Below are 24,475 nucleotides of genomic sequence, written 5' to 3'. Positions count from 1 at the left end.
GAGTTCAACCTAATTAATCAGGTGCTTTCCCTTCTGTCCTCAATGTGAACATTAATGTAATAATGATTCCGTTAAACAAAAGCTTATCTGTCCTTGGAATACTTTTCCTTAAAGTCTCTCAAAGACATGCTCTAGAACACATTTTGAGCTATAATAAGTTTTATTCCTGGAGAACTATCACTCATGTCTTTTCCTTAAAGGTAGTCTTCCCACAATTATCAAAATCCACATAGGGTTTCCCTTGGTCTTTCATATTAAATGTTGGTGAGTACACTAGCCAATAATTATACCTAGTATAGCACTGGTTCATAGTTCAGAAACCTCAGACTATGAATCCGTGTGGTAGCTGTATGCAGTGTCTTTTACAGTCTGTATACCAACTCTTTTGGATACAGGGTTGTAAGGATTGAATAAAATAGTACATGGACTCATAATGGGTCCTGTTCACAGCAAGCATTCAAAGGACAGCTATTCATTTTTGTTATCAAAATCCAGGAAAATTACAATGTTTCCTTAGCATATCCCACATGTCCTTCATCAAATATCAAGAGTTTGCAAAAATGTTTCTTCTTACCTCCCTGGATACAGGGAAGTTCCAAAGGAATCAAGGTCAATCAAGGTCATCCCCAGTATGCTCATCCACACCACAGGAATCTGACTGTTACAACTGTTCAAAATATGCCCTTTTGGAAAATGAGCACATTTATATAAATGTCCTTGAATAACAAGAATTTATTAGACCAGATACACTATTTCTATCTTTTGGCCCTTTGTGGATAGAAGTTTTTCCTATGTGCACTGTTACTTTCTTTTAACCCATCTATTTCCCTAATTTAAAAACTCTGTATCCCCAGTTCTTCCTTCCACCTTCTTCCCTGGCTTCTTTCGTTAGGTGGTCTTCCAACTTTGCTGTCCCTTCTTCATATCCCTCAGGCAGAGCCAGGCCATCTTTCTGCACACTGTTCCTCTACAGTCCTGTGATTCTCAGTGACTGTAGCTCATTGTTTGCCACCATAATGTTTTCTATCTTCCTTTCCTCAAAAGCAAAAACCAAACGACAATCAACAAACCAACCATGCCTTTGCTGATCAACTGCATATAGAATAAAAGCCAAATCCCTTAATATAACTTACAAAGTCCTTTATAGAGTGTCTCCACCTTCCATTCCACTACGCTTATTCTCCTCACTCCATGCTGTGGAATTCATAGTTCTATCAGTCAGGAAAATTCATACTTTCCCTGTCGTAGCCTAGGTTGTAGTCATTAACCGTATATTCCCTTTGCAGAGATCTCTCCAGTCTCTCAGAGTGAATTCATCATTGACTTTGTTGCTTATCCAGAGCACTTATTATGCTAGATTTTAATTGTTCATATTTCAATACAATTTTATTAAGTGTTGAGCTCCATAGAGTAAGAATCAGACCTTATTCATCTTTGAAGTCTCACATTAAGTATTCAGGTAGTGACATTAGAATTAATTGAAATTATATGCTTGGGCCTAGAAAGTAACTAAAGAAAGTCAAGATCATATTCTATTGTCACAGGATGGTCTAGTAATGAAGTCCACAAGGTGGGTGGGGGTCTTCGTGGAAATAACAAAGGAAACAGGATTGTATGACTGTGAGCTTTTATCCAGTCTGTCTTTGAGAGATGGCAGCTGTATCTATAAACTGTGAATATTCTAATCACCAGAGGGTTATTTCAGTTTTTCTGTAGAATGAAACAACGTCTGAGACTTTCCAATCTCCTATGCCAAGATTCTAAGTGCATCAGAAAACCATTTGACTGTTCTGATTTTGGTGTTGTCAAATTCTTAGACTGGGGATCATGGAATGTAGTGACAACTCTAGTCCTAAGGAACATGCAGTTCCTATTTTCATAGGTCTAGTACTTGCATGTAAATGCCACACTCGAAAGCGCCTTGAGTACATTTACCACAGCGAGGCAATTAAAAAGAGATAATTAGGGGAAAGAAAAAATAAAGAGCAATTCTTGGTTATTCATTCACTCCTATGAAATAGATGCTCCAAGCCAGTCCCCTCTGGTTCTGATTAACTTGAGATAAACTGAAGAATATTAGTTATGGAAGTGAGAGTTAGAACTGAGCCTCTGATTCTTGGGGACTCTACCTCTGATTCATGGACATCTCCTCTCTGCCTAAATAAAGCTGTGATGGTTGACCCAATTCTAACACAGCTTTTGAGATACAATGTTTGCCCTTCAGCTGTTCATCATCCTTGCCATAAAAGGCATGGCTGTTTGATTTATGCTGTTTAACTAGCTCCCTTTATCCAAAAAAGGTCCTGTAGCCCTCTGTTTTGTAGCCCATGTTGCCAAGCAACATAAACCCCTAGTTTCATTAACCTTCTCATATACAATGCTAACTTGAACAAATGTAAGAATCAGTCTCTAGTTTCCAGTGGTGTCAACTGGACATGTCAAGATTCTCTCTGTGATCTACCTCTCATCTTCTTTCCTTACCCTAAATTCCTCACCTACCACATTTCAGAAAAATCACAAAGTTGGTTTTTCTCCCATTCAAGAGCAGACCTTTTTTTGTACCCTGGTGCCCTTTAACCTCTCTTTTTCTCTATTGCCTCTTCTGAGAAAATGCTCTCATTCCCAAACTCTCCTCTCATCTTCTGGCACATTTTTTACAGTATATAAAAAGTAATTAGATATTTTTAAGTAAAAAGAAGAACAGACTCGGCAATATCTGACAATGTGTAAAATAATTCCAACAAAAGTATATTTGTAAATATTTGCATATGGAAAAACCTATCTTTATTATTATGAATTTTTATTATTATTATTATGTTTCGTTCTTTTTAACCTTATACACTTCTTGTGGGTCATCTAAAGATGAATTTTAAATATGTGAATATTTACAAATATATTTGTGGTTGGATTTATTTTACATATTTTGACAAGGTCTTCCTTCTTTATTGAATGCTATGTACAAAAAGTAGGAGAAAAGGAACTCTTAAGAGCAGTTTTCTTTCTTATAGACTGCTGGCATTTACACAAGAAGATGACACCAGGACCATAACTCAACTTCTGCCACTGTCATTTACTATCTTCTAACTCCCTGGCCCCTGAGGAAGGACTTCCACAAATTCTGCTGAGAATTCAAGTATGTGATATCTTGAACTGTCAACCCCAGATGCAAAATAATCTATCTTGGCTGTGCACCTGCCAGACTTTGAAATCCTTTCTGTATTCCCCCAGAGCTGTTGAACCACCAAGTCAATGAGCTTTCTCCATCTATCTGAGATACTAGCTTTACCTGTTTCTTGATATCACTAAAATTGGGCCTGTCTCCCCACTTAAGTCTTTAATCACCTCTTGCACGAGCTCATTTGTTTCCAAAAAATGTGCTTTCCTAGTTTTTCATGGTTCTTTTGAAATTCACCCACCACAAAGCTATAAGAATCTCCATGCATACACATAAACTTCATGTACACACAAAACATGGACCTAAGTGTAAATCTAAGGGTCTCAATCGTAGCTGACACCCTGGGATGGCTCCTTATTTGTCCTGGGGTACGCTTGCTGTGATAAAGTTCCATGATGAAAAGCAACTTGAGGAAGAAAAGGTTTATTTGGCTTATACTTTCAGATCACAGTGCATCATATAAGGAAGTCAGGACAGGAACTCAAATACGGCATGAACCTGAAAACAGGAACTAAAGCAGAGGCCATGGAGGAACACTGCTTACTGGCTTGTTTTCCATGGCTTGCTCATTCTGCACTAGGGTGTGGCACCACCCACAGTGAGCTGGACCCTCCAAAATCAATAATTAATCAAGACATTATTTCACAGACTTGCCTACAAGCCAGTCCTATAGGGGAATTTTCTTAAGTAAGATTCCCTCTTCCCAGATTCATCTAGGTTTGTGTCAAGTTTACAGACATCAACCAGCACATTATCCTAAGTAAGGAGGTCTAAACTCCTCAGTGTGACACCAAGTTCTTTCTCTCTTGCCTATCAGACAGTCTCACTGCTTCCTTTTGTCTTGTTTTGAGATTGGGTTTCACTGTGTAGACCTGACTGGCCTAGAACTCACTGTACAGTCCACAATGGCCTCAAACTCACAGATACCTACCTGCCTCCACCTCTTAAGTGTTGAGATTACAGGTATATGCCACCACACCTGGCTACAATGTAGATTTTACACATACATTCTGTCATTCTTCCTAGTATTTTGACTTATTCATCTCTGGCTGCCTACCCCCAGCTTTTGACCCCCACTTTCACTCCTTCAGTTTGGCCACTTTATTATCACTAAAGACTCACATATAGACCAAAGCAGAGAACATGGACTAAAGATGCCTGAGCCTATGAAGATTTATAGCAACAAAAACAGGACCCAAAGGCATAGATTGTTTAGAAGGTATATGGACAGGCCAATGATTTCCAGCTAGTTCAACCCAGTGATATAAGTAACCAATCTAAGATTTCTTGGATTGTTATATAATCTTATGTGAATATTGGTAGAATGAAACAAAGCAAGATAAAATCAAATCAGAGCTGTAAAGGCCTGGGTATCCAAGAACCAAGGCATATGAAAGGTACTGGTAGATACTACAAATCTACTGAATCCCATTTTGTCACAGAATATGAAATAATTTTAATTGTCTTTCAACTTCACAGTCAATCAGATTCATATTTGACTGCATTTTAGATTTAGGAAAAACCTAATAAATTTATTATGCAGATAGTAATTTGGTAAGTATAGATTTAAGCCAGGAGACTACAGGCTTTAGTGCATATAGGGAAAAGGTAAACCCTGAGTGCACAGTGCTAAGGACATAGGATGGAACAAATTCCCAATATTCAGCTGGTTTCTGCCAAATAAAGACAAATCCCAATTATCTGTGGTAACAAGTGATAGACATGATGCAGAAATGAAACATGAATGACAGGCTACCAAAAAAATTCAGAGACATATTTAGCTTTATTCTTATCTTTATGGAAAAAAATAAGAATCAGAGGGTGTTGATGGGAGAGACACCCAGAGCCTGGGATTTGGAAAAATAGATATTTAATATTCCATGTCTATGAGAATGCCATGCTTGGTAGTAATCAAGACAGAAGAAAGTATTTTTGAAAAGTTAACAGAAATAAAAAAAAAGCTCAATTAAATGTTTTCCTATATGAAATTAGGTTTGCAAAATATTTGTTTTCAAAACTACATGTATGTGTTAAAATCAAAACAGATTCAGCTCTAGTTCAATTGATTTATTCATTAATTTATTCAACAAATATTTATTGAAAGCCATGTATAAGGAATGGGAGAAAAAGAATTGTAATAGCAGGGATAAGATAGACCCAAGACATGTCTAGAATAGCCACCTTGTGTTTTCCCAGGGCATTGGACCAGGGAAATTATGAGTAAGAATAATTAATAGAATTAATAACATATATAGTCAGGAATTGGAGTCTCCAAACAACTCTCCATTGCTAACTGCAATTTGAACATAATTCACATTTGTAGAATAAGGACATCAAATATCCACAGATATTTGATATTTAGATATACTAAATATACACAGATTAGAAATATGAAAACTCTACATCCAAAGTATTGAGTACAATCCTAATTTTAAATATCCTTCCTCATTTTCACTACAAGTAGGCTATTATTTGTCATTTTTGCAGCCTACTTCTGACTTGGGAAATATCCAGGCTGGCAGGCACAGAGAAAGAGCATCTAGTGATTTTCTAGGCTTTCTTAGGGAGGGAAATGACTAATTAAAGGCTTTTAAAGCAACATCCAATTCAAAGGTCATAGAAGCAGAATGGTCCTGAATCTCTTTCATTAAAAACTCCACGTAGACAGCAGAGGGTAAGACAGAGAAAATGAGGCAGGTTATTCCCAAGAGGGAGCTCCAGAGGGACACTTCTTTGGGATTTCAGTAGGAGGTGAAAATCGAAGGAAACAGAAGAAGAAAAGAAAAGGTTCATTGTGACCTTTTCAAGATAACCTCCAGAAAGACTCACATAATGGCAGAGGCCTGATTTTGGAGCACTAAGTAGCCCTGCTATATAATCTTTCTTTAAAAGAACAAACTATCCCATTTTCAGTGACAATCCTGGGTATATTGCAGGGTAAAGTGGTTGAACTAGTTTATTCAAGGACATTTGTTCTTTGCAAACTCTCTCAAGGTAAGGCATATTCTGGGGAATAAACCCTATTTCTATATAAATGACATTTACATAGAATGACTCTTTATTCTCTCAACCAAGGTAGAGTTGGCTATTTTGAGTGTGAAAAAAAAAATAAAAAATAAACCTGGTATGAATTTACGTCTACCACTGGCTGGCTGTGAAATCTGGGGCAAGCTATTTGAACCTCTCTCAGCCCGTGCTTTCTCATCTAAAGAAAGGAGATGCGTACTTCTTTGTATAGCTTTTAGAAAGATTAAATGCTCTAAAATATATGAAAGTGCTTTCAAAATGAGGAGCTGGTAGTGTTTCTCAGTGGTAGACTGGGTTCTTAGCATGCAGGAGGTCATGGATTTAGTCCCCAGTACCAGAAACAGTGCTCTGAAAATGATAAAATGATATATAAATGAGTGTAATCAGTATTCTTTCCCAACACTCATTGACCTAGTTACCATGGCATAGAGGAAGCATGTGCAATCTACCAACAAGACATGGATCCTGACTAATGAGCTAAAAGACGTATTAAATAATGGTAATGATCATATACTAGAAATGTAATTACTCTTCAACAACATCAAATTGTATTTATAGGGAAAATCCCAATCTTTTCTTCCCTTTTGACTTTGATAAAGATTTAGTATGAATGATTACAAGTTATTATTTACTAATTATTATTAGTGACTGTTCTCAATAAAATAGAAGAAGAGGTATCTTGGTTTTCATTCCTACTTTTACAAATACAGCTAAGAAAACAAAGCTATCATCAATCTGTCCCATTAATCTCTCCAAAAATGTATAATATTATATCTTTACTGGTGGTCACGTGATCTCCATGCTATATTATATATTATTATGTTTATATCATGCATATATATATATATATATATATATATATATATATATATATATATATATATATATACTGTTTCACAAAACACTTCCTGAGTAGTGAAGTATTATCTTTGTGGTAGGTACTACTATAGGAACAAGATGTTGATCACAGAACAGCTGGAACTCATTTGAAGGAGGTACAGACAATGATGGATAAAAGGGCAAACTGTCAAAGAGTTCTCTGGGCAAAAACTAAAGTGATATAGGCTGAGAGCAAGCTTGAACATGACCCAGAAAGTAGAGGAAAACAAAATAAAGACACTGGCTACAACAACATGTTCGGTACACAAGAAGGCGAAGTTGACAAAAGCAAGTTAAGAGAAAAGAGTGGAGGGTTTGAATGCCCTGCTGAGAAACCGAAATCCAATCAAATAAGAATGCCATGATAGGTCTTGGTTCTGGAAAGATACACAACTAGTCAGTGCAGAGGATTTATTGGGGAAATGGGCAAGGAACTCAAGTGAAGCTAACTTGATAAAGAGCTATGGCCAGAGGTCAGGGGTATTAAGAGCTGAAAGGCTAGTAGTAGCAGCAGAAGGGACTAGATGAATGGCAGTCTGCTTTTTCCTGCTCAGGGCACTGGTTCTCAAACACTGTGTGTTGTCTAGATTAAGAGGTCTTGCTGCCTTGGGCTAGCCAAAAGAGATGAAAGTACTTAAGTGCTACAAATTTGAGCAGTCTGGCCTTTCAAGACCTGCCTGGTGGCACTGTCTATAGAAGGCCACACTGTGGATTACAGGTGACTATGGGAAAAGGTTCCCTTAACCACAGTACCTGTGACATAGTAAATGTATAACAAAAGGGAGAGGCCAATGATTTGTATTATCCTGACACCACACAATACTCCAGATTCTTATAATTTATCTGCTCTAGTCATCATGAATTTTCTTTTGGCTTTTCCTTTTTTTTCTTTCAACAATTGCATTTTTTTTTACAGGTAATGGCTAACAACTGGAATTGTCTACCTAATCTGCTATGAAGCTGAACAAAAGTAATAACTTCTGCACTTGATGATGAAAAATAAGAGGAAATACTGTTCCCAAATATGACAAAGCCAATGAATCTACTTCCTTAAATGTTTATGGTAGTATGACCAAGCACATGTAAATTTTATATAACCACAAATTAAATTAGTTGCTTTTTCTATTAAATTCTATGCTCAAACACAAATATGTCAAAACCTACGGAACACATGCAACAAACCCAATGCCCCCATTAGCATTACTCCCTTCCCACCTAAATTAGGAGTTATTAATCATGCTCTACGGCACTCATTTTCTTCTTTCAGACAAAAAGGTGTGAATCTGCAAAAGGAGCTAAACAGATTATTTTAGCAAACAGTCAGACATCCAATGGCTAAGTGAAGATTCCTGGCGCTTTTCTCTGTGGGCAAGTGTATGCACTCTGCTTACCAATGACAAAGCTACAAAGAAAACTCACCTGTTTTCTTCCTCAAGATCTGCTAGGATTCTCTCTAGCTCCCCTCTTTCCTCACTCTCTAAGGAAATCAAGATCTGGGCAGGACTACGAGGCTGGCTCAGGGGGGAGTCCTGGTTCAAACTTTGGCAGTAATGCTGGATTAACAAATGTTCATCATCTCTGGAAAATAAAATCAAAGGTTTTGGTTTTTCCACCCCCCTTATTTTGTTTTGGGGCCAGGGACCCAGGTGTGTATTTGAAAATAGAAACATTGCTTTGCTCTCAATAATTAGTTAGACCTTTCGTTCCCCTATTCTGAAGACATTTAAGTATTATCGAGGTTGTGCTCTACCAATCTACGGATGGATAGTTTAAAGTGTTTCTTTTTCAAAAATCCACCTGAAACTTACTGGCCTATTTACACAGATAAATGAAAGGAAGAATTACAGAAATACTGGGAGTCTATATTATCACTTTAAACTGTTATTAACTAATAAATATTAAAAATTAACAATGGCCATTTAATGCTTTTGCTTCTAAGCCTGTCAAAATAATCTGTTCATTAGCCATGCTACTGATACTGATTGGGAGGGGAGGAGAGAAACACAGTACTTAAAATAGGAAATAATATCTTCAGTGGAAGGCCCAAACCAGAAAGCGCTGCTTCAGCAAGCTAATTTTAACTTCTAGGTCTCAGAGGTAGGATGATAACAATAATTAACCTGTGGATAAATGGTTGTTTTAATCACTGTTTAGATATAAACACAAAAATTGAGGGGGGGAGACATTAAAGTGACTGATTAAAAGAGGATAAGAACCACTCATTCCTCAGACTAAATCTTAAGCATTATTGTTGTTGTGGGGCAGGGGGATAGCATATTCTGAGAGGAAGTTGCAGTCTCCTGGAAAGAAAGAGCTTTCTAATAACAGTCAGGAGAAATTACTTTAAGAATGAAGTGCTCTAAGTTTTTGAAAACTCCATTTTTACCTCCAAGTTCGAGGAACTTCATTTTCTTCTTGATGAGACACTAAAGCTCCTTGTTTCTGGTTATATATCACTAAGACGATGTGTGCATACTACCTTTTGCATAGCCACTTAATTTCGTTTTTCAAGAGGGAATTTCTGTGTAACCCAGGCTGGCCTTAAACTTGCAACCCTTCGGTCTCAGCCTCTTGAGTGCTAGGATTAAAGTCATGTGTCTTCCTGCCTAGTATGCCATATGCACCTAGTTCTCAGTTTTAAATTATCAAGTCCGTAGGAAAATGTTCTCATGGCTTCCATTTTTGGTCCATGAAACCAGATTAGTGATGGAGATGTTATCAATTAACTAATTATTGGAGGTTTGGGATACATCACAGTGGATGACTACTTGCCTAGCATGCATAAAGCCCTGAGATCAATCCTTATCGTCACAAAATAATGATAATAATGGATATTATGATTATTACTGGCATTAAAAAAGAAACATTTAAATAAAATCAGCTGATCCATCAAAACTGTTCCTAAATAACATGATATTTTGCTAAACAACAGAGTGAAAATGGATTGCATGTCCTCAGAATGAGCTAAAGCTGAATTTTGTTGTAAAATAAAACATTCACGGCTTTATCACATAGCTAATTTATTATTACCCTCCTCAAATTCTGAACTTTTATTGCTAGGATTTTCCACATTTAACTGTGACCTATAATTGTAGTTAAGCTTTCTTCCTATTCCTTTGGCAATTCCATGACTGCCAGAGACTGTCATATGGATACAATCTAAATGACTGTGAAAGTGTTAGAGCATCTTTAATATAAAAAAGAGGAAGCCAAAGAAGCAAATCACTCAAGCCTTTATACTGAGTTGGTTCTTTAGCTACTCACTTTCCTGTTGGAAGATCACATAATGGCATCATAGTTTGAATTGGGAAAAGGATATCTGTTAAAGTAAACGACTGGGTGTTGACTTCTCTCTTATTACATTGGTCTCCTCTATGTACTGGATAATATGGAATTTAATAATTATATAGAAATCTCACTTTCATACAATTTCCCTTGGCTTAATCCTTATGAAGGCCCCTTTCTCATCTGAGCAAGACACTGGGTTCCCATACAAACTACGTAGGATAACTTTATCATGCTTCCATTTGCTTTTTCTCCAAGATAAGATGTTAAACAATTACCTTGCCATGTCTTAACAAATTAAAAGGATCACTGCACTTGGACTAAATTTTTTTCTCTCCATGTTATTTGTTCAGTTAGTGGATCCTCTATTTCCTCCATATCCTCATTTATCTTCCTCCCTAATCAACATCTACTTGGACCATTGTAACTTTCCTTTGTGTTCTGTACTATGAGCACTACCCTAAACTGTTGATGATGCCTCTGTTTTGGAGCCAAGTGGGTTCTTGGCCATTTGTAACATGAATACATCTCCTTAAAGTTTGACCAAGCTGGCTTATCACTCCACTGACAAACTGAGACCTGCATTTGTCTTCCCTCATCTGGGAACACTTCACAAGACAGCTTTACTATATGATGCTAAACCACAGCAATCCAATGAAGAAAAATGCCGACCTAACTTAGTATATGGGAATAGCAATTCTAGATCAAGATCACATTTTCACTTCCCATGAGTGGAGGAAATCCTACTTGGTTATTACTCTAAAATGTCATCTTATTCCTTATTCCAGTGTGGTCAAAGATTAGCTTTGATATAAGTGTTTGGAATCAGTAATTTGTAAGCATATGACATTAAATAAATGTAAGTAATGTAAAATTTTTTCTTGCTATTCTGGATTAATGCTTGTATTTGTATGAGCTCATTCTGTGCCAGGTTTTAAGAACTAAAGAAAAAAGTCAATGAATGGCTCTTTGAAAGATCAAATGAATATGATGCTAATTCCTATATCCTGTACTATCCTACCTTTGAATCTCTCAAAGCAATTTAATTGTCAGGAACATTTTGTAAAAAGAGATGGGATACTTACATGCTCTCATTAGGAGAGATGCTATCATTTAGATAAGATCCATTGCTGTTTTCCATTTCTGCTAGCCTGATAAAAAACGTAAAAGCTCATTAAAAGTTATGTGACTTCTCAGAATCTATTCAAGACCTATGCGAACATTCCTGAAAACTAAAGAATGACTCATGGCAAGAGGAGAAAGGAATCCTTCAAATTAAAGGATGTGTGTGTTGTCTTAATCAGTTGAAGCAGCTCGTTAGTAGCTTTGCACTTTTAATGTAAAAACTATGGGAAGCTGTATTTTGTTGCTGTTTTGTTTGGGATCAATCTTCCTTTCACTGAGAACCAGCCTTTGTTTTCAGAAGGAAATCTTCCCTAAGAGCAAATTACACTAAGAGCACCTTACACTACCCCTTGTCTTTTAAGACAATTAGTGCCTTTCACTGATGATAGACGTATATAGCTAGTTAATGCTTGCCACAACGGATGAGCATGTCCAGTAGTCAGGATGTTGATAAAGGACGGATTCACATTAAGTGTTCTATGTGTTCTGTCACCAATTTAATAATAAAGCCTTTGACAACCAGAAAAAGTTGAACAGCCTTATTTAACAAGCACCAGATATAATTAGTAGTTCAGTGTTTAGGAATAAAAGTTATCTCATATACAAAGAAGGTGGTACAGAAAGGTCCAAGAGTTAGGAAAGTTGTTATCTTCTTAAAGTACATCAAGTAAACAAAACACAAATGAAAGGCCAGTGCTTTCACATTGTTTAGGTAACACAGTATCATTTCTCCCCAGATTAATATCTAGTCTAGGAGTTTTTTAAGGAGGTTAGAGGACTTCTAAGCCAATTTAGCAAATGTATTCAGAATATAAAACACAACAAAGCTACCAGAAATGTTGAAAGGCCAGGGTTAAATAAGTGTTCTGGACCCATGCTGTTGCTGGTATCCAAAACCTACATGCAGTAGAATGGCATGCACGTTAGAGGGCAAGGTGATTAGTAGAAATCAGAAAGGATTGAGGAAGAAAGAAAATATTTGTTCCCAATTATTATAGGTTAGCTTTCCTTGGTTAGTTATTTCAACCAATATTTGCCTGGCATTCAACTAGTCTCATACCTGCTAGCATAATGTTCAATGCGTGAATGAGTATCATCGTGTGAAAGCTGGGGGGACGAGGCAGGCCTATAAGGCAGAAAATGTGATTAGTCATAGATACCATCCATTAATGGAGAAAAAGACCCCACCACACACTCCTGTTATATACATGGCCTAGAATGACTTTATTCCAAGCCTATGGATAATGCACATGTAGGTGCTCCTGTATATATGACAGCATCAAGTATTTTAAGTTGAGATTTGAGAGATGATTTCTGCTTTTCCTTAAAAGCCATAAAGATAAAAGAAAAACTCTCTAGAATGCTTTAATTGCAAAAAAAGGTACAGGGGGAAATCTACATAGCATTACACCCTTTTAGCTTATAAATTTTCATATACTAGAGTTCTGAGGCTGTCTTAGTACTATGTGGTTTAAAACTGGAAACAGCTTACACACATCTATGACATCGATTAGCATCTTTGGGTTGAATGGAAACTATGTTTCCTTAGTACATTTACAGTCAATAATTTTAGTTCCAAGGAGGCTACTCCATTCTAATACTTCTTAAAATTCTATGTACCAAAACAGCTACAGAAGGAATCTATCTACCAATTTAACAGTAGTATTATGCTAGTATGTTACAGAAAAAAAAAATAGAGTGACTCAAGATCATATAAGCCTTTTTAAAAAGAATATGCAATTCAGTAAGATGTCATGGTATGTACAATAACTCTTACTGAGGCTAGTGTGCTCACAAATCCAGACAGGCAAACAAGAGGAAAGAGTAAGCATGAACTCTGGAGGCAAAATCAAAATGCACCTTTCTCAGTAGACAGGCTAGGATTTTGGTAGGGTTAACTTTTTCATACTTCATATCTCATCTATTCATTGAAAAATTTTATATCTTTTGGGTTAACCTTACCAAAAAAAATTGTTGCCAAAACCAGTCTGGACTTGTGCTTTTTGTCTTATTGGAATAGGATAAAACGGTCTCTCCCATTTCTCTCCTGACACAGAAAGGACTTAGGCAAAGAGAGCCATGAACCCAAAACCCAGCAGTACTATACTCAGTGAGTCCTGTGGTTTAGCCTAATAATCAAACAGCATTCAAAGACTTGGTCTGAACATGAAGAGAAAAATGTTTGACTTTCTTCTTATGTTTCTGTGTGTGTGTGTGTGTGTGTGTGTGTGTGTGTGTGTGTGTGTGTGTATGAAGATGACTGTATATCTACTGCTAGGTTTGCATAGAAAATATGCTGGAAATTTCTATTTTTAACAAGAAACACTGTGGTAAGATAACTACAACACACTTAAACAAACATCAGGCCACTGGATGCCTTCCTTGAGAGATAAAGGTCTTATCATATTGGGAGGTCAAATGTAAAATATGAGACCAGTGTTGTTTAGGTCAAGTGTAAAATATGTTTACATTTTCATGTGAACACAAAAGAGACAAGTATACAACTTATTAGGCAGATCCAAAACTTCCCATGTGAAGCTTCACTGTATTTTTGGAGATTTAATCTGCTATTTTTATAGAATTTTGGAATAGTTTATTACTAGAAAGCTATAAAGCTTTGTTTTGAAATCTCAACTACAAATAAAGACAATTTAATACTTTGATTGTTTGGCTTGTAAGTATTATCTTCTGAAATAGATCAGTCCTTCGATTTATATATATATTATAAGCTAAAGCCTATCATCGAGGAAAATATATTAGTAGTATTTTCCATTATAATAGTTGCTACAGTGGTAGTGTACAGAAAAAAGAAAGCAAGCACAACATCTTCAAAACTTCACCAGAAGTAGGCACCTAAATCCAAAGCATTAATGTAATCTTACACAAAAGTCTTATATGGAGCTATAATTCTTAGCCTCCAGAAATTTCACATTATTTTTCTATTAATGTACACAGCACCTAGTGTACCTAGTGCATCACGCATAAGTACATGAACTTGTAATAGTCAGTAATCTGAACAAGTACAAGAGGCACTTGCGCCGGGCGGTGGTGGCTCACGCCTTTAATCCCAGCACTCGGGAGGCAGAACCAGGCAGATCTCTGTGAGTTCAAGGCCAGCCTGGTCTACAGTGAGTTCCAGGAAAGGTGTAAAGCTACACAGAGAAACCCTGTCTCAAAAAACCAAAAAAAAAAAAAAAAAAAAAAGGCACTTGCTAAAGCAGAAAACAAGCCAAAAGAAAGTGCTGGTCAGAGTAGAATAATTTCAAAACCAAGAATTAGTAAAAATTACTCCAAAAATAAGACTTAAGTATAAAGCCTCCAAAAAACACTTTCAAAGGAAGATAATAAAACGGCTCCTGCTTCCTGCTTCGTAAATACAGAGGAATACACCATTTCCGATTAATCCTAAGAGTCCGTTTGGCTCATCTCATTACTTAGATTTCAAAGCAGAGGGGCTCTAAGAACGTTGCTAGACTGCCTTGCTTGTGGATAAACAAAATGAAAGGCTGGATTCAGTTGAAAATACTATGACAGATACAAGGAAACAAGGGTTTTGTCTAAGAAAAAACAAAAGATCTGTATCTCTGGGAGCTTTCCAAGTCTGTGTTTCACATTAAATAGATTAAATACCGCTATTGTCATAAGATGTTGTTATCAAATATATTTTTACAAAACAAAACATGTTAGTACCTAGTTCTTCTGCTTGAATAGGACAGCTTTACAGTAGATTTTTCTATGTTATCAGAAAATTGTGAGTAAAAAGTAATAAAATTACAGTATTAAAGGAAGTACAGACTAGCATGCTGGGTTTGTTTTCTTCCTCCAAATGAGAACTTCCCACTCTTTTTGAATAACCTAGCCAACTTTTCACAAAAAGGCAACCAAAGAGTATGCTTTAGTTGCTACAAAAGATATTTTATTAAATAACGTCACTGATTTTTTTAAAGTGCTTCAAGGTTTAAGAAAGATAAACACCCTCCATTTAAAAAGAAGAGGGTTTCTATGAGCAAGGGCATCAAAATCATGATGGGGAATCCTACAGAGATAACCAAACCAAACTAGTGGGAACTCATGAAATTTAGACCAACAGCTGTGGAGTCTTCATGGGACTGGACTAGGCCCTATGCATGGGGAGACAGTTGTGTAGCTTGATCTGCTTAAGGGGCCCCCTGGCAGTAGGATCAGAATCCATCCCTACAGAATGAGCTGGCTTTTTGGAGCTCACTGCCTATGATGGGACACCTCGTACAGCCTTGAGGCAGGAGGAGGGGCTTGGACTGGCCTCTACTAAATGTACCTACCTTCTTATAGAAGGGAATGGGGTGGGGTGGGAGGGGGAGACTGGAGGGGCAGGAGGAGGGAAGAGTGGGATCTTTGATTGGTATGTAAAATGAATTAAAATTTTTTATTTAATAAAAAATAAATAAATAAAATAAGTTACTTGAACCCAACTGTGATAATTTCTCATTAACTTACATTGTAGCTTCTCCATTCCTTTCAAGGAACTATTTTCTGTTACTTTTAGTCAAGCATTAAAAAAATTTCTTCTTAATCCTAATTTTTCAGGCTTCTTCCCTGGTTAAACTTCCTCTAACAGAGTAAGTCTATCTACTTGGTAATCTCAGGACTTCAGTAGATCAAGTTTCAAAATTTCATAGTTATGAAGGTTTCTAACTTCTACAAACAAAATACTCAGGTTGGGGAAAATAACTACTATCATTCAAAAAACAAATTAATCTAGTAACTTCTTAGATTATTTAAGCATTAGGAAAAAGACAATACACTATTTTTAAGTATGATATCTCAAAATGAAATGGCACAATAATATGGGACTAAAAAAGAAAAGTCTTCTACTTCCTTTGGCTAATAAAGACATAAAATATATCTCAATTAATAGCTTATATCTTTTGAAAAAAATTTATATTCAGTTAAATTAGATGGTAAGATAATATAAAAATCAAATAAATTAAATTCTTACATAAGCCACTCCTTCAAATTAGTTATTTTCCCTTTGTTACAGTATAGTGCTACCAAACTTTAAATAATTTAATAAGGCATACTGTAAAACACCAAAACTATTATGAAAACACCACATAACTTTCATGTAGGCATATTCTTTTGCTAATGTACACATCAAAGATCTCTAACAGATTTCATAGATTTTATTGTTGAAAGAGGTCTCACTGTGGTACTCAAGCTGTTCTCAAACTCCTGGGCTCACTCAGTTTTCCTACCTCAGCCTCTTAAATAGCTAGGACTAGCTGTGCTTACTACAATACCTAGCTCCAAAATAGTTCTCTAACAATATAAACTGAAATAAATCATTTGTGCATTATTATCTAATATTAGTAGTATTAATAAACACCAGTAGTAATAGAGACTTATAGTATACTCCCTCCTTGCCTAAAGGCATAACTGTTTATGAACTGAGTATTTTAGAGAGGAGATAAAAATGAGTTTAGTTCAAAAGTCAGAATCCTACATTTGTGAAAATTTCTCAAACAGCATGGCATAACCTTTTAAAAAACATCCACACACTTCACTGAAATTAGTCAATCAAACTCAGTGTCATACTCTAAAATCCATCCTGCCGTTTTTTACTAATCCAGCCGTAACTGGTTCCAAGGAACACACTATTGCCTTCCGGGAGGTGTCCGTGTACTACTTCTCGAGAAATATGGCTTTCAAATGCTATGATCCAAATAGGAGGCTCTTTCTTGCCTAGATTTAAAGGAATGTCTAAAATATAATTTTGTCTTCCAGGAAGACAGCGAAAACTTGCAGAATTCTTTTCATTTTTACTAGACCTTAGACCAGGATTTCTACTGGCTAGAGCTTCAGCGGAGAGACTTGTAGCCCTACCCAGAGTCTCTGTAAGCTGTGATAAGCAGCACACTCAAGGCCTTAGTGAGAAAACAAAACAAAACAAAACAAAACAAAACAAAACAGGAAACTAAAATGTCTTTAAACAAAACAGAGCAAAATAAATAAATAAACATACAGAGAAATCAAGCAAGTGAATGTTGGTGGTAGCAGTACCCTTAGCAAAAGTACTCACACAGAATCTACTGGCCAGAAGTTGATCAGAGTAACGGGACTGCAAAACAAAAAAATGAGGTGGTGAAAAGAGACACAGGCAAATTCAGCCGCAACACAAATTATTGAAAGGTCAAAAGAAACAAAGAAAATCCAACCAAATTATGTCTGACTCATGGAAAGCAACAGCCAAATAAGAGTGAAAGGGGAATGAAAAGCAAAACAAACAGTGGTGTGATTGCCATCAAAGTACAGGAAAATATAAGGAATAAGTCTAAAGGAGGCAAAGACATAATCCGGTTGACCAGTAGACTCGTTTCTACTTACTGTGAAAGCATTTCCTGTGACTGGATATTTCTCTCAAGTGGAAAAGAGTGACTAGATATGATCACACAATTAGATACAAAAAGACACATGTCCACTGATTTGTGAGGGAAGAAACTCAAAATGAAATATTGTCATCACTCATCTGTAAACAGTCCCATATCTCTTAAAAGTCTTATAAGGCAATTTGAACTACAGTATTTTTTTTTCTTCCTTTCACTTTTGGAAAAGATAATTGTCAAGGGAAAATGTAATTGAACATCAGCATGTTTATTTATTTTTTTCAGCTAAAGTAAATCCAAAGAGAGAGAAACTTAAGAGACTGTTTGCATTTGGGAGTGACAGAGGGTCTTTGGCTGGGAGAAGTTCAAATATATGTATCAAATGCAAGTCTGCTGTGCTTCCAATACTACTCACGTTTCCATGTTGTCCCCCTCTAAGACAGTCTGCACTGGCAGGTAGCCCATTCGGGGATGCTTCGCAAAATACCTTTTGGTTCGAAATTTGTTTTTTAGTACCTTGGCGAAGTCACGGACATCTTCCCCAGATGTAGTCTAAAAGCAAAATCATGATGAGAGCAGCTTTAGGAGAGTGCCATTTAAAAACAAATGGACACCTGGTTTGGAACCTGAGCGAATATGGGAAGTATGAGCCAAGGCCATAGATTCAAACTTTACTAACTTGGGTGAGTTACCTACATCTATAAAACAAGTATCAGTGGAAAAAGAGGGGCATTAAAGGCTGAGGAGACAGGGCAGTTGACAAAGTGCTTGCCATATAAGCATGAGTTTGGATTCCCAGCAGCAACATAAAAGCCAGGCATGGTGGTATCCATTTGTAACCCTAGCACTGGGGAAATCAGAGACAGGTAGATCTCTGGATCTAATGTACCAGTCAATATCATTAATCTGTGACTTCTGGGTTCTGTTAAAGACCATGTCTCATACAATAGGGTAGAGAAAGATAAAGACACCAATCTTTAACTTCTGGCCTTTACACACACACACACACACACACACACACACACACACACACACACACACACTACAAACACATATAAACAGACAAAAATAAGTGAAAATTAAGAAGGACAATAAATGAAGTATCCAGGTTATCTACCTATTTGATGAATGATCATTTATAGAAGACTTAAGGAAAACTTCAGATTTTACTATACTTTTCAGTACTTTTAAACTAATTAGTTGACATTAATATCAGAGTTCACAAATTGAGTATCAAGACAATTCATAGCATGATATACCCTCCAACACTGATTACCTTAGTAAGAGGAATACTAAGGGAAACAGTTAAATACTTGGATCACTTGGTGATGGATGAAATCCATGCTCTAAAGGAGAGCTGAGTTCCTGTAAATCTTGCTAAAATACAAATTTTGATCTATAAAACCCAGGCTGGGACCTGAGAGTATACATTCCTGATAAACTCACAGGTGCATTCATGTAGAGTTTCTTGTCTCAGTATAATCACTGAGCTTATGGCCTTGCCATCTCACTAGGGTTTTTCTCAATGCCTAATAGCTAGTGAATGTTTTCCTCAGACATAGTATAAGTTTCTCCACTTCTTACTCATAGAACCTTGGGCAAACATTTTAACCTCAGGATGACAGAGTCCTCATCTGTCAAAGGAGAATAAAAATAACAATACCTGCTGGGTGGTGGTGGTGCACGCCTTTAATCCCAGCACTTTGAGGCAGAAGCAGTCGGATCTCTGAGTTCGAGAACAGCCTGGTCTACCAAGTGAGTTCCAGGACAGCCAGGGCTACACAAAGAAACCCTGACTGGAAAAAACAAACAAAAACAAAGAAAAAAAAACACCACAAAATATAATAATGAAATAAAAATAACAATATATATTGCACAAAAAGCTATTTAAGAGGTAAGTACTTACTTAACATGTAAATGAGTTATTAAATATTGTCATATAAAACATATTTTTCAAGTGTCAGTTGTTAGTATGTCACAAAGCCAAAGGTGAATAACAGTGACAGGAGGTGGTATGGTATGCATTTTGAGGAATACACATACCACTCTTCTCCATGTTCAATATGTCCCATGGCCATGAGTCTTCCCTATATAATTGCTAAAGTTGTACAAAAGAAATGTGAAAAGTCCTCCTTACAAACATGTCAAAAGGAGAAAAACTTATGCATCCCTTCAGAGATATTTATCGAGTAGGAATCACGTCTGATGTGTATTAGGACCTGCCTGGTACAGACATAGGCTAGTGGAACTTCAAAACAGAACAAACAAAAACAAAAAACAAAGCACAGAATTAAACATGACTGGCAATATCCAAATCTAGATTTCATCTCAGGCGAATGAACTCATGTCGGGAGGACATTAACTTACCGGAGTGCAATATTCTACCATGGGGTAGTGCATTTTATGGCCCTTTGCCACTCGACCAGAAAAAAAGCAGCTTTGGCAGATGTCATAATTAAAGTGCTTTAGACTTCTGTACCTGATAAAGAACAGAAACAAACACTTATGTACTTCTTCAGCTCATATCCCAAGGAACACTCTAGGAAACCCTCCACCACACTGTCATTTGTAAAACAGAAAGCAGTGCTCATTAGTTCTGCATAGTCAGCAATTCACTTCTGCCGCCAGACTCCTTCGGTGCCTTTCCTACAGTATCAAAACATTTCGGCAGAAAGATTATCTCATAAACATACGGAAGAAAGAATGAAATATTCAACTCTCATTTAAACTACATTGGAATTCTTTCAGATTAAATAGAAAAGTATAGGCAAACACCTAGTCTTTTAAAGACCAAATACTCAACTTTGAAAGAACTTCAAAGTGAACGATTGACATACTGATGCTGCCTATTCACCACAGGGACAAGTTTTCTAAAATAATTATCATCACAAATTATAAAAATAAAGTTACTCATAAGAAATCTAAATAGAACTCCAAGTAAAGTAACTCTTCCTTTAATTATATACTCTGTAATTGGCTGGCATGATTCATCTTCATGTCAATTGGATAATTTCTTCTCTCCAGAAATTCCTCACCATATTACCCAAAAATGACACCAAAAAAAAAAAAAAAGCCAACAACAACATTGGATTAAATGAAAGATTTTCTAATTTCTAAGTACTGGTTGGTAAATTTTCCTTCAATCTCAGAATACTATATACTTGTTTCAGTCCTCCTGATTTTTGCCTTCTCAGATAAGAGTCTTAGCCAATTCAAATAAACATATTCTTGATGTCACATATGGGAAAGTGGGAAGAAAAGCTAGCATTTTTTTATTTTTAGATCTCAACCATCATTTCAGAGGGGATAAGGAAGAAAGAGAAGTGCTGATTCTTAAAATAATCTAATTTGATAAGGGCAAAAGAATTGAAGGTTAAAAAAAAGCCCTCTCTTAGGTCCTCCAAAGGACGATAATATATATATGTGTGTGTGTGTGTGTGTGTGTGTGTGTGTGTGTGTGTGTGTGTGTGTATTTTTTTTAATTTATAAAATTTTCCTCTGTTGTATACAAATCCCACTGGCTCAGGAAGCTGGCTCAGGAAGATAAGAAGTAGAATGCAGTCACCTGCAGCTCCCCTTCCAGGATTGCAGCCCCTATAGTATCATTCTCATCTGCCCAAAACCAGGAAGGAAGAAAACATATAATTTCGAAGAATCTGTCTAACCAGGCTTTAGAAACCTCTAAAGCTTTTTTTTTTTTAAAGCTGCATGAAATACACGAGGGAAAACATCAATGCTAAAAGAACACTACAATTAAAAAAAAGGAAATAAAGTCATAGAACACATTTAAGCACAACTAGAAATGAGCATTTCCTTTGGCTGCTAAATGAATTCGGAAGGGGCATAAGCAACAGAGCTAGTGTATAATCCTGTTGCTTGCTTTTGCTTTGGAAAGGCTCATATCAATGCAGATGTGTAAGTGCATCATTATTTCAGAATTAGGACTTGGGATTATTATTAGGTTAGTTCATTTAAAAAATATCCTACTTCTCCAAATGATTCAATTCTTTTCCATGTCATTTTAAGAACACCAAAATAATAGTGTGCTATTTCCTATCCCTCTCACCTTTACATTTAAAAGGAATATTTCTGTTTTTAGCTGCTTTGTGAATCTCATTTGCTTACATACCTTTTAGTCCCTTAGAATTTCAACAGGATACTATGGAAAGAAGAGAATCAGATTCAAAGACAAAGAAGCAAGTTCTAGGATGCCTGGAATAATTCCTGTTACTTAAGGGGTAAAAGGAAGCGCTGCCAAGTGAGAAAGAAATGGAGCTACCAGGATGCATCTTCCCAGAATAGAATCAACTCTTCGTTTTATAACTGATTCTTGGAGAATTTCTATAAACAGAAAAGGCCATGAAAAAAGAAAACAAGGGTAAGAATGTTTTCGTTCCAGGAAGGAGGAGGTACAGTTCATCTGGATGCCCTTGACAAATAAATATCTCTGTGGAGTCACGTACTCAGTCTTGCCCAACCAAAAATGTGGTTGTGAAGAGCTGAAGAGTAAAGGTAGAAAGAGACACCTGCCTAATGACTCAGGTCCACCAAAATAAGCCTGCAACCAGGAAATGACAGCAGTGATCGATGCGTTAGCTCCATCACTGTCTCTCCTACTTTGGAAAGGAAGAAACTAACAGCAACTGGTATGGTAGACAAAAGACAAAGTCACGAAAAAGTGAGGAATGCTATGGTTATGTTGTTGGAACCTAATACCTGAAGCCAATGATTGGACACTCCTTGCAGATGTTACACTTGGCCTGGTGCTTGGCAGTTTCCGCAGCAGCCACTCTGTGCAAAACGGGCAGCCACACCATAGACTGGGGTTCCAGGCGCATCCAGTCGAGGAAGAGGGCCGCTTCAATCTCAGGTTTATTATTGGCCTGGGAAAAGAGAAGGGAGAGGGAAGTAGGGCAACAATTCAGGAAGAGATAGTGCGAGGGTAAGAAGGTATTAATTTGTTTAGGTAATAAATAAAAAAGAAAGAAGGAATTGCAAGAATCACAGTTTCTCAGGAAGGTCCTCTACTCATAGCTTTATTTCCCCCTGCTAATGTTCCCTTACCATCTACCAGAGCCAACTATCCCATCTAGCTACTGAATGATACAAAACAAAACCAAGAAATCAGTTTCAAGTTAAAGCAAAAATACACAGTTGAGTAAGACTAGATTTACTTCTAATTTTTTGAACAGATATGTAAAAGTTAGCTGGAAGTAAATGCAAAGTGTTTTCTGATTAAAATTTAAAAGAAAGGGGTAAACACCTCAAGGACTATTGATTCTTTTTTTCCTTCTGCAAGAATTCCTTTTCATTGACTCCCAGTGAAAGACTACATTTTCATCTAGTTCCAAAGTCTCACATTTACAGTTAAGAAAACAGACACACATCATGCTAGCAGAGAAGTAGCTTTTCAAATCCATATTGCTAACTGATGGCAAAGCTTATTCCAGTCCTCAGCCATCCTGGCCTCTGGAGTCTATCATAGTGCCTCATTGCTTCTCTATTTCTCTTTCTCAAAGTCTCATTTTCCTACACATGATTCATTTCAGACAGTACAATCATCTTAGAACACTCAAAACATATTTACTCATTGGCTGATTGATATTATTGTAGTCATGCATTTTAATCATACAGTGTGTTTTTAACCCTACATGATTGTAATTTCTATTCCATTAGCTAGATTGACACACACATTGGCTTTTTTTTTCTCTTTACTGTTTCCTTAATATCAGTCATCCAACTGAAATCAGTTCTGTCTGAAGTATATCCTTTACAATTTTCTTTTAGAAGATGTCTGCTGGTCATTGGTTTCCTAGATTCTGTCTCCAAATATCTACCTTTTAAGCGACACTCTTGATAGCAGTATTTAGTGGCTATAAAATTTTATATGGAATGCTTTGGGGAACGTTTGTCCTCATTTTGTTTTAGCATACTGAAATGTTATTCCACTTTTCTCTCCATTTCTGTGTTGCTACTACTGAGAAGATTGCCATTCTTATGAAAGCCGCTGTCCTTCTCCAGGCTTGACTTGCCTCCATGGCTTTATTTATATTGCTTAGGATTCAGTGTGTTCCTGAAAATGTGGCTTAGAATCAGCTCTAGAATCTTCTCAGTCATGATTTCAACAAATAACCTCTTCTGCATTCTTTCTCTGTTTTCCTTACAGTTATGTTATTACCTAAGTGTTAGACTTCCATAATCTCCATTGTACTAATCAGGTATTCTTTAGCATCTCCCTTTTATAATCCTTTATTTGTAAACAGCCATGTCTAATCATTTCTTCTGCCCTACTATCTGGGTGAATACCCATCTACTTCCTCAGCTGCATCCAGTTTGCTATAAAGTTTTATTTTTTTAAAAAATATACTTGTCTATTTCATGTGTATGTCTGTATGCCTGGGTGTATGTATATGCACCTCATGCATGTAGAAGCCTCTCAGAAGAGGAGTTGTTTGTCCTGGACCTGGATGTACAGACAGTTGTGAGCCACCATATGAGTGCTGGGAACGGAACCCAGTTACTCTGCAAGAGCAGCAGCAGGCTCTAAAGTCTTAAAATGTAAATTTTAAAAACTTTAACTATTGTGAATTTTCTTTGCAGTACTAGAAATGAGAGCTAATAT

General features: G+C 36.6%; 1 protein-coding gene across 12 annotated transcripts in view; it reads right to left on the bottom strand.

The window, feature by feature from the left end:
* Dmd (dystrophin) overlaps positions 1 to 24,475 on the bottom strand; it is a 2,092,376-nt gene that overhangs the window by 42,727 nt on the left and 2,025,174 nt on the right. For 9 of the 12 annotated variants that reach the window (XM_059250112.1, XM_059250109.1, XM_059250113.1 and 6 more), the window contains 7 exons: positions 22,570 to 22,736; positions 20,221 to 20,332; positions 18,269 to 18,405; positions 17,550 to 17,588; positions 12,552 to 12,617; positions 11,452 to 11,517; positions 8,501 to 8,659 (listed from right to left, as the gene is read on the bottom strand). In XM_059250112.1, coding sequence (XP_059106095.1) covers positions 8,501 to 8,659; positions 11,452 to 11,517; positions 12,552 to 12,617; positions 17,550 to 17,588; positions 18,269 to 18,405; positions 20,221 to 20,332; positions 22,570 to 22,736 — 746 coding nt within the window. The remainder of the gene's footprint in view (positions 1 to 8,500; positions 8,660 to 11,451; positions 11,518 to 12,551; positions 12,618 to 17,549; positions 17,589 to 18,268; positions 18,406 to 20,220; positions 20,333 to 22,569; positions 22,737 to 24,475) is intronic. The other 3 variants (XM_059250111.1, XM_059250122.1, XM_059250120.1) reach the window with 1 other exon arrangement.

Source organism: Peromyscus eremicus, chromosome X, assembly GCF_949786415.1.
Source record: "Peromyscus eremicus chromosome X, PerEre_H2_v1, whole genome shotgun sequence".
Lineage (NCBI taxonomy): Eukaryota > Metazoa > Chordata > Mammalia > Rodentia > Cricetidae > Peromyscus > Peromyscus eremicus.
This window is presented reverse-complemented; position numbering and strand designations above follow the sequence as displayed.